The 15,934-nt window shown below is 43.9% G+C and overlaps 1 protein-coding gene across 2 annotated transcripts; it reads left to right on the top strand.

Moving 5' to 3' along the window:
* Positions 1 to 1,548: 1,548 nt before the first annotated feature.
* On the top strand, positions 1,549 to 9,781 carry LOC147426431 (putative histidine kinase 6). Of its 2 annotated transcripts, none has more exons than XM_086499291.1 (12): positions 1,549 to 2,586; positions 2,755 to 2,991; positions 3,287 to 3,456; positions 4,758 to 4,973; positions 5,051 to 5,237; positions 5,313 to 5,364; positions 5,911 to 6,140; positions 6,234 to 6,332; positions 6,589 to 7,295; positions 7,407 to 7,928; positions 8,471 to 8,967; positions 9,115 to 9,781. In XM_086499291.1, the coding sequence occupies exons 1-11, from the start codon at positions 2,149 to 2,151 to the stop codon at positions 8,736 to 8,738; spliced, it is 3,126 nt and encodes a 1,041-aa protein (XP_086355417.1). In that variant the 5' UTR covers positions 1,549 to 2,148; the 3' UTR covers positions 8,739 to 8,967; positions 9,115 to 9,781. The 2 variants fall into 2 exon arrangements, with proteins under 2 accessions (XP_086355417.1, XP_086355418.1); XM_086499292.1 differs by lacking the exon at positions 9,115 to 9,781 and adding an exon at positions 8,226 to 8,390 and having other exon boundaries at positions 8,471 to 8,610.
* The last annotated feature ends 6,153 nt before the right edge of the window (positions 9,782 to 15,934 follow it).

Raw genomic sequence — 15,934 nt, 5'->3', positions numbered from 1 at the left:
CTGCCACGAGGTGCGTGCAAATCTACCCTAATATACAACTTCTTCCATTGAGCCCAAGTTCTCTCTCTAAACCTACATTTCTCTCTCTTCGTCCTACGCCTCAATTGAAAGTTGCTTCAAAATCCTGAACTAATTCACACATTTTTGTTCCAATCATTAGAGAGACTCCTCCCTCCTTTGATCATTCAGTCCTTATCTGTCTGTTTCATAAAATCTCTATTTTGGCTTGCTCGTAGCCCTCCCTCTCTCTCTCTCTCTCTCTCTCTCTCTCTCTCTCTCAACACACACATACACATGCCACACATTCTCCCTATAAAGTCTCTAGCAGTTTCTCTCTCCTCTCTCTAGCACAATGAGTCTATGTCGTTGGCTTTGTCTCTTCCAATGAATGAATCTACCTTGGGCAAGGCTTTGATTTTGATTTTTCTCTTGAGACCAACTCATCATTCCCCCCTTCCTAAAACCACAAAAATTGCGAGAGAGAGAGAGAGAGAGAGAGAGAGAGTGTGTTCCTATGTACTTTCCTCTCTCTAACGAAACCCAGGAACCTTCTAGAGAGAGAGCGGAGCAAGCATGCCAATCATATCAAAGCGCTCTCTCTCCCCCCCCCCCCCAAAACAAAAAGTTTTGTCCGAACAAAGAAAGCTTTGCACCCAAAAGTCTGCGTCTGCTATGTAGAACGTGAGCAAGCGCACACACTCTCTCTTGCAGAACACCCACCTCAAGCGCACGCAGGAACGAGGGCAGCTCTGTTACCTCAAGTTGAGAGAGAGAGAGTGTGTGCACCAGAGGTTCGAGCAACTACAGAGGTGCATGCGCATCGAAGAGAGAGATCGCATATAAGAGGGACAGAACACGCATAACACAATTACATTCTGCGCGCAGAGGGGCCATGTGCGTGTCGTAAGGCCTAGAGGGAGCAAGCTCAGATCAGCAAATTTGGAGAGAGGAGGGAGGGGGGCTGCTTAAGCTCAGCACCCACATATATATAATATACATATATATAATATAATATAAATAAAAAAAAATATATATATACATACACATATATATGTGTGTGTATATAGAGAGGAGGGGGGGGGGGAGGGATTGTTTTAACGTCGTAGGAAACTATCGACGAAGAGATTTGAACTCAAGACCTGTTAAGAGAGAGAGAGAGAGAGAGAGAGAGAGAGAGAGAGAGGGGGGGGGAGTGTTAACCTTGAACTCTCTGATCTTCTACATGAGCCATGAGCATTGAGCACCCACTGTGTGAGGGGCGGGGAGAGAGAGATCGTGTCCGAACGCAAAGAATGCAAGCACGTTGCCTTCCTTAAAAATTGTGCTTGCATACTCTTTTGGTGCTACAATAGGAGGATGACTAGCTAGGCTAGAGGAAGCATGAAGAAGAAAGGTCTTTCAGAGCACCTTTCTCTTTCCTCGCAAGTCCCTGTCACTCATGTCATAGAATCGCCACGAGTGCGCTGCGCTAGAGAGAGAGAGAGGTGTGTGTGTGTGTGTGTGTGTGTGAGAGTGAGAGAGAGAGAGAGAGAGAGAGAGAGGGTTTCTTCCAAAGCTCCTCTCGGAGTACCCACCTTTGCCAATTAAGCGGCTCTGCCCTCCCCTTCAAGCTAATCCCTCACAAAGCAGGCAGCAGGATCCACCATTGCTCTGTTTGTTAGGGGCATGAGGGGTTTTAGCAGATACTCGCCACGACCAAAAAGCCGATGCTCCGATTTACGGGCCCACCCGTAAAGCCTCTTTTTGGGTAAAGTTTGATTCAAGGTACTTATGATCAGGGCTGGCTACCTTCCATATGCATCCTTCAAGCATCTGTACATGTAAAGAGCGCGCTGCAATGGTGTGATTTGACATGATGGCTCGAGCAGCTGTCTGCTGAAGGTTTTGGAGCCGAGTAAGCTGCGAGATGAAAGAGGAGTACTTTAGTCTAGACACTCACATCACTTTTTCTGCCTCCCATATGCATGACAATTACTGTTGAGACGAGCAAGCTCAACTCAACTACCGAGCTCAGCTCGAAGACTGTACCGGTCTGATTCGGCAAACATAAGCTCATGATGAACTTTCATTTCATCCAAGCAGAGTGGGAAACTTTACATGATCCTTCTTCAAGAATCATTGAGTAACTGCACCGAGTTTGTGTAAAATATGCCGAAAAACATGGCTCTCCCTGCTGATGCAAAGATCATACTTTGCAAGAAACCCCATCTCAATAGCACTATACGGAAGCCAATTTATGCTCCTGGAGCGGGCAGGCTAGCAGCGAAGTGGTGGTTCCGCACTGCAAGCTTCTCTAATCTTGCTCATCCACCTCCTCTTAAAAAGGCCAAGCGTCTCGGGTGGTCGTGGAACATGATGACACTAGTTTGGCTCTTTGCCATTGCAGGCTTCATCGTTGCATGCATTGTTTACCACTTTTTTAGCAGTGAGCACTACAAGCATTACGAGGATACACTAGTTAACATGTGTGATGAAAGAGCCCGGATGCTCCAACATCAATTTGCGGTGAGCATGAACCATGTGCATGCATTGGCAATTCTGGTGTCTACTTTCCACTTGGGAAAATATCTATCAGCAATTGATCAGGTACATTTTATTTCGGGCCTAATTCTTAGTGTCTGTGTATGTGATTGTGCCACGTGCATGCGGCATGCTTATGTGTAATTCACATATCAACTGGCCAAGGACATCATGTTAAGCATTCCATAACTACAGTTAGATAGAGCAATTGTGAACACCATCAATTTTTCACAGAAAACTTTTGCAATCTACACTGCCCGGACTGTGTTTGAGCGGCCCCTTATGACTGGAGTAGCTTATGCTCAAAGGGTCCTGCATGCTGAACGAGCGGCTTTTGAAAGTGAGCAAGGATGGGTCATCAAGACCATGCACTCAAAGGAACCTAGTCCAGTTCAAGACGAGTATGCACCAACAGTACTCTTCCAAGAAACACTCCGGCACTTGGCGTCTCTTGATATGATGTCAGGGGAGGTGAGAATATCTACCATTGGACAGTGAACTATGTGTGTGTATGTGGCTGTTTTAGATGTGCCTCATTTTGTTCTACAGGCAACATATTTGTTATTTGATATTGTCCCATGTTGCACCATAACCATATTTTTGCGGTAGCTGTCTATTCACATGAATAGATGCATGCAGCTTTGTCTTCCTTTAAATGCAGCCTGCACTTATTCTACATGAATGTGTGACCATGCGATGTTGCCTTGGAGATGTTTCTTGTATTGATCACTTTATCCTTGCATCTAATGCTGTTTTTATGTGGTAGGAGGACCGAGAAAATATCTTGAGAGCCCGAATGACGGGCAAGGGTGTCCTCACAAGCCCATTCAAGCTTTTGGAGTCGAACCACTTGGGTGTTGTCTTGACATTTGCTGTATACAACAAAGACCTTCCTCCTGATGCAACATCCGATGAGAGGAAGAATGCAGCAGCAGGGTGTGTTTTTCTTTATGTTTGCTATTAAAAGAACAATTGTGATGTGCTACCATGTGCAATAGTCCTCTGGTGGTGCCAATTCATTGGCTTTATCAACCTTGCATCTGAACTCTTGCACTTTGCCAAACATCAATGTGCTATAACCAAGGTCGTCTAAAGGCTGAAAATTGCTGTTTAAACCTCAGTTTTTAAGAATGGAGGAACCTACTCTCAAATGAGGGCATCTGAACTCTTGCACTTTGCCAAACATCAATGTGCTATAACCAAGGTCGTCTAAAGGCTGAAAATTGCTGTTTAAACCTCAGTTTTTAAGAATGGAGGAACCTACTCTCAAATGAGGAATAAATAAAAAACATTCGGTTTGATGTGCGTTCGGAGATAATATCTGTGTACACCAGATCATGGAACTATATGGACGAAATATTATGTTTCAACATGGAAACACTTAGAGTTCTAAACATGTGGACTTGTTTTATATCTACGAGATTTTATCTTCAACATTGAATTGAAACACTTGACTTCAAGCTAACTCACTCTGTGGGGCGACTCTCGCGTGATTGCCTGGCGTCACCTATGGGTGGCGGGACGAACATGGGGACATGGAATAAATGACATGGCATGAAATTACTCTTTACTTCCCCGAGGGGGAACTTGCTCTTTCCCCTTGCTGGCTTGCCAGCTCTAGCCCACAACTAACTCACTCTGTGGCGTGACTTTCACGTGATTCCCTGGCGTCACCTATGGGTGGCGGGACGAACATGGGGACATGGAATAACTGACATGGCATGAAATTACTCTTTACTTCCCTGAGGGGGAACTTGCTCTTTATCCCTTGCTGGCTTGCCAGCTCTAGCCCACAACTAACTCACTCTGTGGGGCGACTTTCGCGTGATTCCCTGGCGTCACCTATGGGTGGTGGGACAAACATGGGGATATGGAATAACTGACATGGCATGAAATTACTCTTTACTCCCCTGAGGGGGAACTTGCTCTTTATCCCTTGCTGGCTTGCCAGCTCTAGCCCACAAAAGTAAAAGGTTAAGTTCAATCTAACAGAAGCAAAAATGCAAGATCAAGATATGAGGCCATGGACCGAGAATGATGACTCCATTGGACAGCATCCACAATTTTTCACGCATAAACAGGCATTTTGGCAGCTCTGTTTAAATTATTTTGAAGGTGAATTTGTCATTTTTCTGAATTTGTGCATGTGGGTGAGAAGGATATATAGTGGGTTCTAAGTTTAGTTTGCCATTACGCAGGCTTATGTTTCTTCTTAATGTTGTCGTGGTGTGTTCTAGGTACCTCGGTGGAGCGTTTGATTTTGAGTCACTTGTACAGAACTTACTAGAGCAGCTTGCAAAGAAGGAAGCCATCATTGTTAATGTATATGACATAACTAATTCAACACGGCCTCTTGTGATGTATGGACCGGATGACCTCTCAGATGTGACATCGTCTCATGTTAGCTCCTTGGATTTTGGTGACCCTTACAGGAAGCATGAGATGAGATGCAGGTATGGAGACAAGAACCAGTAGTGATCCACATGTTTGAAGAATGGATCACTTATTGGTTATTTGACTGATGTGCCAGGTTAGCAAGGAAACCCCCACTTGCAAGACTAGCTATTGGCTTTGCTAGCGGAGTGCTTGCACTTGTAACACTCATCTGCTCCATGGTGTATAACGCGCACACGCATGTCAGGAAGGTCGAAGAGGATTATCGAAAGATGGAGGAATTGAAGGTTAGAGCTGAGGCCGCTGACATTGCAAAGTCACAGGTTGGTTTCATGTATTTAACCAGGCTTTGACTTGTATGGTCCACCGGACTTGCTAACAATTTTTTGTTTTTCCAGTTTTTGGCAACTGTATCTCATGAAATACGAACTCCGATGAATGGAGTATTGGGTATGTTTCTTAACTGGATGTCCTCTATATTGTACTGCAGCAAATAAGATTTGATTCTTGAGATGCTAACCTTAGAACTACTTACTCACCGTATTGTACAAATCTTTCATCCTAGAATTGTTGTTTTTCTAATATAAATGGAGTGATAATGTTGAAGATGAGCTCTCTTGGCTCTCTGGCCATATTATGCTACACATTTGATACATTTTCATCCCCTCCTCCTCTTTGAGGCACCCATCAATCATCTCTATTGGCAGAGCATATTGTTATCCATGCATTTTCTGCGTGTCCATAAAGATGTCCCAACATTACTACCATTGCCGTATTTACTTCTGTGAGCCGGATATAAACTACTCAACTGCTTATACCAAAGGCAATTTTATGTCCGACACCGAGTACTACATCTTCTTACATCAGCTTGGTCAGATACCAATTTTCCATTAACTGCATATGCTGAGAGGAAGTGTACAATCAATAATGATACACATACACAATTGATAATGATAACATATATGTGAGAGTTATGCCTGTTTTCTTTGAATGCAGGAATGTTGCAGATGCTCATGGACACAGAGTTGGATACCACCCAGCAGGATTTTGCTAGAACTGCTCAAGCAAGTGGCAAAGCATTAATAACATTGATCAATGAAGTTCTCGACCAGGCAAAGATAGAGTCTGGTCGAATTGAACTGGAGGCAGTTCCTTTCGATCTGCGAACTATCATTGATGATGTGCTCTCTCTTTTCTCAGGGAAAACTCGAGACAAGGGCATAGAGGTACACCTATACAACGCTTGCCCCATTCATCTGTTCAATCTCATTAAACTTATGAGCATTGTTTTGACAAACCTTTTGTTTCTTGTGGGGAAGCTCGCTGGGTTTGTTTCCGATAGGGTGCCCCATATAGTTGTTGGAGATCCAGGCCGTTTCAGACAAATTATTACTAATCTCGTGGGAAATTCTGTCAAAGTGAGTGTCTCATTGAGCAATGCATTTTTGCTAATAAAGGGGTTCTCCCTCTGAATTACATACATATGTTTTCATGCTTTATGCATCTTCTCCTCAAATTGTCTATTCATGCATATACATGTGTGCATGTTCTATTCACATGCCTATAGATGGCCACACAGGTGATTGTACTCCCTTTAAAACAAATTCATGATGCCTTCCATTCTCTGTTCAAACTTGTAACTTTTCTGACTGATGAAATCTACATAATATTCAGTTCACAGAGACTGGCCACATCTTTGTATGTGTCCATCTCTGGGAGGACATTGAATCAGTGCGAGCAAGCAGTGCTGAGGCTTTGTCCAGAGAGCTGACAGAAGGCAGGCCGAAATTCTGTAGTGTGATTCCCTGCAATACCCTAAGTGGCTTTGCAGTAGCAGACCAACAGAACAGTTGGGACATGTTCGAGCTCCTGCTTAGAAACAGGAGTTGCAAGCCATGCGATAATTTTGAAGTGGGAGATTCAGTTCAGCTATTTGTGAGTGTTGAAGATACGGGTGTCGGTATCCCTTTACAAGCTCAACAGAGAATTTTCATGCCCTTTATGCAAGCAGATAGTTCGACCTCTAGAACATATGGAGGAACTGGGATTGGCTTAAGTATAAGCAAGTGCCTTGCTGAGCTCATGAATGGGGAGATGAAGTTCAAGAGTGTGGAAGAGGTTGGATCAACCTTCACATGCACTCTTGAGCTGAAGAAAGGCCCATCCAACTGGGTGGAGGATAAGCGAAGATCGTTGAGTGATCCATTGCCAACCAGGTTTAAGGGCATGAGAGCACTTGTCGTCGATGGGAAGCACGTGCGGTCTGAAGTGACAAAATACCACCTTCAAAGATTAGGGGTACAGGTTGAGGTATATCATGACTCTCGAGCTGCTGTCCACGTGCTGTTGGGACAGAACAAAGTGGCAAATGGCGAAGCCAGGTTAGTTGGATCCTTCTTTTCTTTGGTAAGGGCATGAGAGAAACAAATGCCTTATAAGTTTTGTTCGGATTTGCAATGTACCATGTATGCATAATGCTCTCTGGATTACAGAGAAATGGTGCCTCTCGACATGATTCTTGTTGATAAAGATGCATGGGGAGTGTCCACAGGGCTTTCTTTCCCATCAGCACTTTCTGAAGCTAGGCAAAAATACTCTGTCATGGCTCATTGGAAGCTTCACAAGGAGCCAAAATTAATACTCTTGGCAACTTCAATCACCCCTGCAGAGACCGAAAAAGCAAAAGCCATCGGATTTGTAGAAACAGTGATAATGAAGCCTTTGCGACCAAGCTTGATGGCTGCTTGCCTTCAACAAGCTCTTGGCTTGGGAAGCAAAGAATGCCAAGGGCGAGGTCTCAAAGGACCTACAAAACTACACAGCCTCTTACATGGTAGAAAGATTCTTGTTGTGGATGACAATCTTGTCAACCGGAGAGTGGCCGCTGGTGCCCTGAAGAAATACGGGGCGAGTGTCGAGTGTTGCGACAGTGGAAAAGCTGCAATTATGCTTCTTCAGCCTCCTCACAGCTTTGATGCCTGCTTTATGGACATTCAAATGCCAGAGATGGACGGGTATGTGTCATGTGCCAAACACTCTTCATGTGGTGCATGCTTGTGAGAAAGACACGTCTTGTTTTGCATTCTATTTTGTTACTATATGAAAACTATCCACTGTCGATAGATAGTCGTATCTCATGCTTTCAAATGATTTCTTATGAGAAAGAACCTTGTTGCATCTTATTTTGTTATAAAATGCTAACTATCCACTGTCAATTTATAGTCGTGTCTGAAGCTTAAATGATTCTTGTGAGAAAGACCCTTCATGTTTTGCAATTCTGTCACAATCCACAAACTATCCACCATCGACAGATACGCGTCCCTGATGCTCAAAACAGATAATGATCCTTAAATAACATTGCATGCATTGTAATCTATCGATCGCTGAATAATGGGAAACAATTCAAGTCATGCGATTGTGTGCTGGAATTTATGCAACAAGAATACAGTCGATATCCTTCAAGGGCCGTTGCCAATGTATGAGATCGACCGCTGTCCTTTTTGCAATGAAATCACTTCAAAGAGATGTTCTTACTTACATGTAAGTTTTGTGTCAGGTTTGAGGCCACACAACACATCCGCAGGATTGAGCGTTTGGCTTTTGAGCAGCTAACCTGCAAAGAGCAAAGTCTGACTCGAGAGGGTAGACTGCATGTCCCGATTTTTGCAATGACAGCTGATGTTATTCAAGCAACCCCTGATGAATGTGAGAAATGTGGGATGGATGGATATGTGTCCAAACCTTTCGAAGAAGATCAGCTGTACCTAGTGGTCGCTAAATGCTTGGAGTTGCCATCCACTCCAGAGAAATCAGCATTGTCATAACCTTCAGAATCCCCTGCTAGCCAATTGCAGATAATAGTAATTTTGGTGCTCACTTTCTTGCGTACTAAAAGTAAGCTTGTCTGGCTACCAAGCTCCTTGAACTGGTTTCTGCGTCAATTTTGCCATGGAGCTCTAATATGACAGATTGGGGGCCATCTAAAGCTGCTCCAAATCACGGCGCGGGTGCTTGTGGGCCTGCAAGACATGTCAAAACAACTATATCTAACCAGTAAGTATAATTGAGTAAACACTATTACCGTGATGCATGAGACACGACCCCCCCCCCCCCGGCCCCCACCCCCGCGGCGTGTGCGCACCCACGTACGCAAAAGTAAAGAAATCGATTTTTGTGACTCACGTGGGTGATTCTGTGCAGATTGGTTTACCATTGCCAAAATGGCATGCAATTGTGTACCCCAAATTTAACTTCGTGGATGACAATGGAGTAATTAACAAATTCAATGGGAACTGAGACAACTCAGATGAGCAGAAAGACAATTTTGCAATTACGTTGAGAAATCAATTACCGCGACTTCACCGAATAACATGAATTCAACGAAATAGTAGGTGGCAAGATGCAGAAGAAGTAAAAGCCTTACATGTGATACTTTGCTCCATCTCAAGAAACACATCATGACAAGAGCTCTCTTGTTATACTGACTGATAGCCTGCATTTGAGATTTGTATCACGGCCTTCTAGCTGTAGATGAGAAGTAAAGAGCCATTTCGTAACCCAAGGAAGCAGAATAACCCATCAACGATCCTTACATGTCTGGGAAGTTCTGAGAGAAGTGATGGAACCACAATCCAAAGAGAAATGAAATGCTGGTGATTCTGCCATGGACGGTAGTCTGTTACTCTTCACAGGCGCTAAGAATTGTACCCTAAAAGCCCGTTTAGCCTGCTTGCAGGAAAAGGCCCTTTCGGATTTTCGCAAAACCAGGAATTGTGCATAGGAAGAGCTTTGACAGACGAGAGTCACGAGACACTACAGCTTGAACAGTTTTTGTTCGAACAGCTCAAATGGTGACACCTTGTTGAAAGCTCGCTCTCTCTGTCTCTCTCTCTCTCTCTCTCGTCCCTATACAGAGTAACACGTCTTAAGTTCAAAACTCGCTCTATAGATCTATGACGTTAAAATTTCCTCCTCTCTCTCTCTCTCTCTCTCTCTCTCTTAAAACCACTATGTGGAGTCTTAATTGTGATGCTCCTTTTCATATTTCTCAAGCATTCTGAAATCGCACATAAGCTCCACACACTCCACATGGTTTCTTTCTTTTGGTCCCATAGGTCATACTCGATCTTCAAGGTCGATAATGAAATTTCTCTTAATTTTTAATGCAAGTTCTCTCGAGTAGTAGGTCTTGAGTTCAAATCTCGAGTAATCGAGTCCAAAGCACATCGGTCCTTGAGGTCTCATGGGATTGTTCTTGGACTTTAACAAACTCTCTCTCTCTCTCTCTCTTCACAAGGCTCCTCATCGAGATTCATCCACCGTCCTTGTTAAGGTGACTAATTATTCAATTGTAGGTGGGTATCTTGTCTTTATCAACACTAGGACTTGCTCTTGCTAAAATCCTTTTAAATGAAGGGTTGTGTCTATATTTAGACCACTCTAGGCCCCACACTCGGTAGCTGATTAATACTAGTCAGGGTGTTGAAACAACCTCCACGAGGCAGCTATTTTCTTTCCATCATGTTGAACTAGTATATGACTTGCGCGTTGCTACGGCCAAGAAGATGGTGTGCTTCAACTGAAGCAACCATTGATCTCTTTCCCTCCACAGTGGGGTTAAATGCCTATGACTCTCGTGGGGTTAAATGCCTATGACTCTCATGTCAGCTTTTAGAGCTCTTTAATACACTTGTGCACCAACCATCACTAGAACTAATTTCTCTAGGGCAATGTATGACAAATCATAAGGTCTAAGCACTCTCCCCATTCACGCCAACCAAGCACAAATCTATCTTTTGGATCAACACTATGTCTACCTTTTTAAGTGTAAGATATAACAACTAATGAAGTGTAGCTACTCCACATTCTCATGGATTGACTGAGAGCAAGTCTCCTAGTTGGTCATTTGAAACTCCAACACACTCTTCCCAATCATGGCGTGTTCTCCCCCTCTCTATCTGTGTGTGTGTGTGTAGATTTCAAGAATTATAACCTCAATCTGAGGTCTCTTGGGATTGAATAAAGTTTGAAAACGATGTTGAAATTTGAACACGTATGAAATCTAAAACTGTTGACTAAATTTGATGGCGATGGCTAGTTTGGATGAGGTTTTGGTGTAGGGAAGGGTACTATGTCGCAAGGCTAAGGATCGATTTGTTGATGATGATTGAGAAAACGCCAAAGGTCTTGGGTCATGCGGGGCACCACTCGTTTTGTGCTCCATAGTCTTCTTACTCTGGGTCTTCTGCCTCTTGCTAGCGTCGCTTGGGTCACATATATAGGTGCATAAGTGTGGGTCGAGCAATAGCAGTTTGATCCCACGATTTATAATGCCAAAAAGTCACTTATTAAATAAGTGACTATAAAAGGTGGTTCATATGCAGTTGGGAAAAAAGGGTTCCTATAGTGGAAAATGCTCATGCTGAGTACTGGGTACTTATGCTAATGAAATGGGTTGTGCAATCAGAGAGTATGAGCGCTTAGACATGCACGTCCTGCGTATAGACTCACAAAGGTGCCAAAACACTTCCTGGGCTACCTAAACTCTAGAAGTAGGTACAGCTTGTCCACATGTACATACGATTAGATGTGCACGTGACTCTCTCTCTCTCTCTCTCTCTCTCTCTCTCATCAAGCCTTGAGTTTAAGACGCGTTAGATGGATATATGGACGCTAGAGATCTCTTGGAAATAGGGTATGTTTTTACAATGTTAGGCTTCTTCTTCGCCTTCTCTCTCTCTCTCTCTCTCTCTCTCTCTCTCTCTCTCTCGTGTTATGGGCGAGCACTTTAAAAGATATCAAGCATGGTAACATATTTCTATCTTAGTAGGCCAAGACAACCCCAAGAAAGAAAACCAAACTGACTTAAGTGGGTGTGGTCACATGGAGGACTAATAGCAAAGCACAATGCATCATCCGTCAAGAAGAGAGGAGACCACGCATGTGGTGCCATGCAAACAAATATCATAGATGGCGAGATCATTTGTTTGTGTGGCTTGAGCACAATCCTGGGAGGGATGACACACAGGTTGAGCTAGTCATGAAGAAAAATCTCAAGGACGGCAGCCTCCAAAGCTTGCTAGCTCATGACAAAAATCAGCAGTTGCCCCATTTAGTACCAGATCTATGACGTGTGCATAGAAAAGAATAGCAATAGGCCTCACAAGATTGCTATTAGCTCATGTATCAGCCTACTACACTTAATTTTCTATTCTTACTCTGATTATTTTCTTGCCTGGGAGGATGTTAATTTACTAATAAGAAAGTATTGCCTTAACGGGTTTAATAGAAACCAGGTTTGTGACATAATTACACAATCTCTCACCCAACATAATTGGACTGGGTTACACTTTAACTAGGATAATCTCATTTCTCTAATAAGGTAGTGGGCCCATACTCAATGGGCCTACTATCGACCCATTGTGTATGGCGCCTGGGTTAGGGCGGGTACATACACACACACACACACACACACACACACACACACACACACACACACACACACACACTGTGGTAGTTAGTTATAGTTTCTGGCCTTTATTTTAAAACTTCACCTCCTCACCATGGGACTAGGCCCGTATCTCTTACCTGCAAGTAGGTTCTTACTTGAGTGGTTTACTATCCTACTACCATTTACTTGCTGTAAAGGCGCAGTGGCTCTCTCTCTGCAATCGTAGTCGGCCTCACTGTCGTGTAATGCAGTCGGTTCACTCATGGCGATCTACTCATGGCTACGATATGGCGGGCCGACTCCCTCCTCCCTCTATGTAAAGAGGTGAGGGCACTTCTCTGGCCCTCACTTAGCTTTGTTTGGTTGTTGCCGTGCCTAGAGAAATGTGCGTTGTGTTTTGACATTGAAGCATGGAGCTCACCGCTTCTAGCACATAGGTCTGCTTCCTTGGCCTTTTGTTTTTTGTTGCAGGTTTTCTATAAAATGAAAAAGGGGAGCATTATATTGAAGTTAGTACTGTTGTGGGTGGTTTTTTTAAAGCATGTTGCTCTTGCTCTAATATCGGGTTGTGATACTCCTTGATGAGAAGCATATATGGCTAATCATGCCATGACATGGTGACTATGGTAAGTTGCGGGCACTGCTAATGGTATAAGTGTTTACTGATTGCCTGATACATGAGGTTGTTCTGGCTTTTTTTGATGGGGGCTCCTTTCTGCCGCTCTCCTGAACCTGACTTTACTTGGTTAAGGGGTACTGAGCATACCATAATGGCTTAAATAGCTGTCAACGTACTATATGAATTAACCAAAACTGTCGCTGTTTTTTATTACTAGTCGTAAAAATTGTCTTTTTTCTATGACTAGCGTAAATGGAGATACCATTATTGCTCATCAAAATACTTTGAGATTTGCTTAGTAATGTCATTCTTTTCATTGGTTATTGTCTGCATTCTCACTGGCGGATGTAGCTCCTTTTTGTAGCTTTGGGTATTGATTGGTGTAAAGAATGAGGATGCAAGAGAGCTATACAAGACAAGCACAAAGCACACAGAGATGGAAAGCTTCTTCTTCTTCTCTAAGAAAAGAGAGTACAAAATGACTAAGTGCTAAAACTGAAAAGTAACACATATGTACATGCGGTCACTAAGTGTGAGCTGGCACTATAAGTGTAGTCCAGCTGTAGAATCACTGGCAGAGATCCTCCGTATCGGTCACCTAACGCGCCAGTGAGTAAATGTCGTAAGCGGCCAAGACCCGTAGTGGATGCCAGCTCAAGATGTAGAGCTCGACATCTCAACACTCCCCCTCGAGCTCTGCATGTCGCAGAGTCCAAGCATAGTCCGGAAACGTTGAAGCTTCTCAGCTCCGAGGGCCTTGGTAAAGATATCCGCTATCTGCTCCTCTGTGCTAACGTAGACCAAGTCGATGTCGCCTGCCAACACTTGCTCTCGAACGTAGTGGTAATGGACCTCTATGTGTTTGGTCCTGGCATGGAACACTGGGTTCCTAGCCAACTACATGCTGCTGAGGTTGTCACAATGGATGACAATCTGCTGGTCCACCTGCACTCCCAAGTCCTCAAGTAATATGCGTAGCCAAGCTACCTCTCACGCCGCAACTGTTGCACCTCTGTACTCGGCCTCTGTGCTCGATAAAGCAATCGTAGGCTGCTTTTTGCTGCTCCAAGTAATAGCAGCACTCCCAAAAGAGAACATGAAGCCACTCGTAGATCTCCTATCAACAATGCTACCTGCCCAATCTGCATATGTATACCCATACAATGCTAATGGCACATTTGCTGCATAGAACAATGCGTAGTCAAGAGTCCCTTGCACATACCGAAGTGTGCGTTGTACTCCATCCAAATGTGGCTTCCTCAGAATCTGCATGAACTGACTCTCCAAGTCTACTGTGTAGCTCAAGTCTGGCCTCGTGATAGTCAAGTAGATTAGACTACCCACAATCTTCCTGTACATATTGACATCCTCAACAACATCACCCTTCTCTGCACTCAGCTTTGCATTCACATCCAAGGGAATAGAAATTGGCTTACAATCAGCCATACCATACCTTCACAACATGTCCAAAGCATACTGACTCTGTGACAGCCATACACCCTCTGGAGTCCTGATCACCTCAATGCCAAGAAAGTAGCGCAACTCGCCCAAATCTTTCATTTCAAACTCCCGTTTGAGAAGACCCTTCACATGGTCAATCTCCATAGCATTGTCACCCACAATAATAAGGTCATCTACATATATGGTAATGACCACAATCCCCACATCACTCTCACGTACATAGAGTGAATGATCAGCATGAGCTCTCCTAAAACCAATACTGACAAGATACTTGGCAATCCTGTCATACCATGCTCTGGAGCCGTGCTTCAAACCATACAAAGCTTTGAGAAGCCTGCATACATAATCTGGGTAACCTGGATCGACATAACCAGGTGGCTGATCCATATACACTTCCTCTTGCAACTCACCATTCAAGAAGGCATTCTTTACATCCATTTGATGCATAATCCATCCTCTAGATGCAGCCACTACTATGACAACTCTCACAGTCGTCATCTTTGCCAATGGAGCAAAGGTCTCCTCATAGTCTATGCCATACGTCTGTGCATAACCCTTTGCGACCAGCCTTGCCTTGTGACGCTCAATGTTACCATCAGCTTTATGCTTGGTTTTATACACCCATTTACAGCCAATAGCTTTCTTGCCACTTGGCAATGGCACCGACTCCCATGTGTCGTTTGCTTCCAATGCAGCCATCTCTTCATTCATTGCATCATCCCAATGCACATTTTCAACTGCATCCTCAAAACATGTGGGCTCCACATCCTGTATCACCTTAGCCATGTAGGCTTGGTGATGCGCTAGATACCCATCATAAGTCAATTTCTGAACTGGATTTTTGACTCTGTTAGATCTGCGCGGTCCTGGGTCACTTCTTTGCCCTCTAGCATCTTCTTGTACTTTCCTTACACCAGGTGTCCTGACAGCCAGAATTCCAAATTCCTCATCAAGACTTTGTTCAGAACCATCTGAATCCATGTCTACATGTGAAAAACCTGATGATGCATCAGCCATAAAGGGAGGTTCATCAATCTTTTCCTTTCCTTTTCGTGATACATTCCCTGTACCTGTTGGTGGAGTAACCTGCGTACGTAGTCTACCATTCCATGGCTTCTCAACAGAGTCACGAGAAGAGGACTCTTGTGGTCCACTCAAAACCTATGACTGTGGCCTCACATTTTGTACAACCACATCATCTTTTACATCAGCACCAACAGTGCCATGTGCATTACTGTACCAACTGCTCATCTCATCAAAGACTACATCTCTGCTCACTCGTAATTCTCGTGTAGTAGGATTGTAGCACCTGTACCCCTTTTGTTCAAGGGAATATCCCACAAGAATACATTTCTCTGCTTTAGGATCCAATTTCCTACGCAACTCATCTGGTACATGCATGTAAGCTATGCAGCCAAACACTTTCAAGTGTGCCAAATCAAGCTTTGTACCTGTAAACTTTTCCTCAAGCGTTACATCATGCACCGCAG

The sequence above is a fragment of the Adiantum capillus-veneris genome, chromosome 24, assembly GCF_014529385.1.
Source record: "Adiantum capillus-veneris isolate H3 chromosome 24, ASM1452938v2, whole genome shotgun sequence".
Classification (NCBI taxonomy): domain Eukaryota; kingdom Viridiplantae; phylum Streptophyta; class Polypodiopsida; order Polypodiales; family Pteridaceae; genus Adiantum; species Adiantum capillus-veneris.
This window is presented reverse-complemented; position numbering and strand designations above follow the sequence as displayed.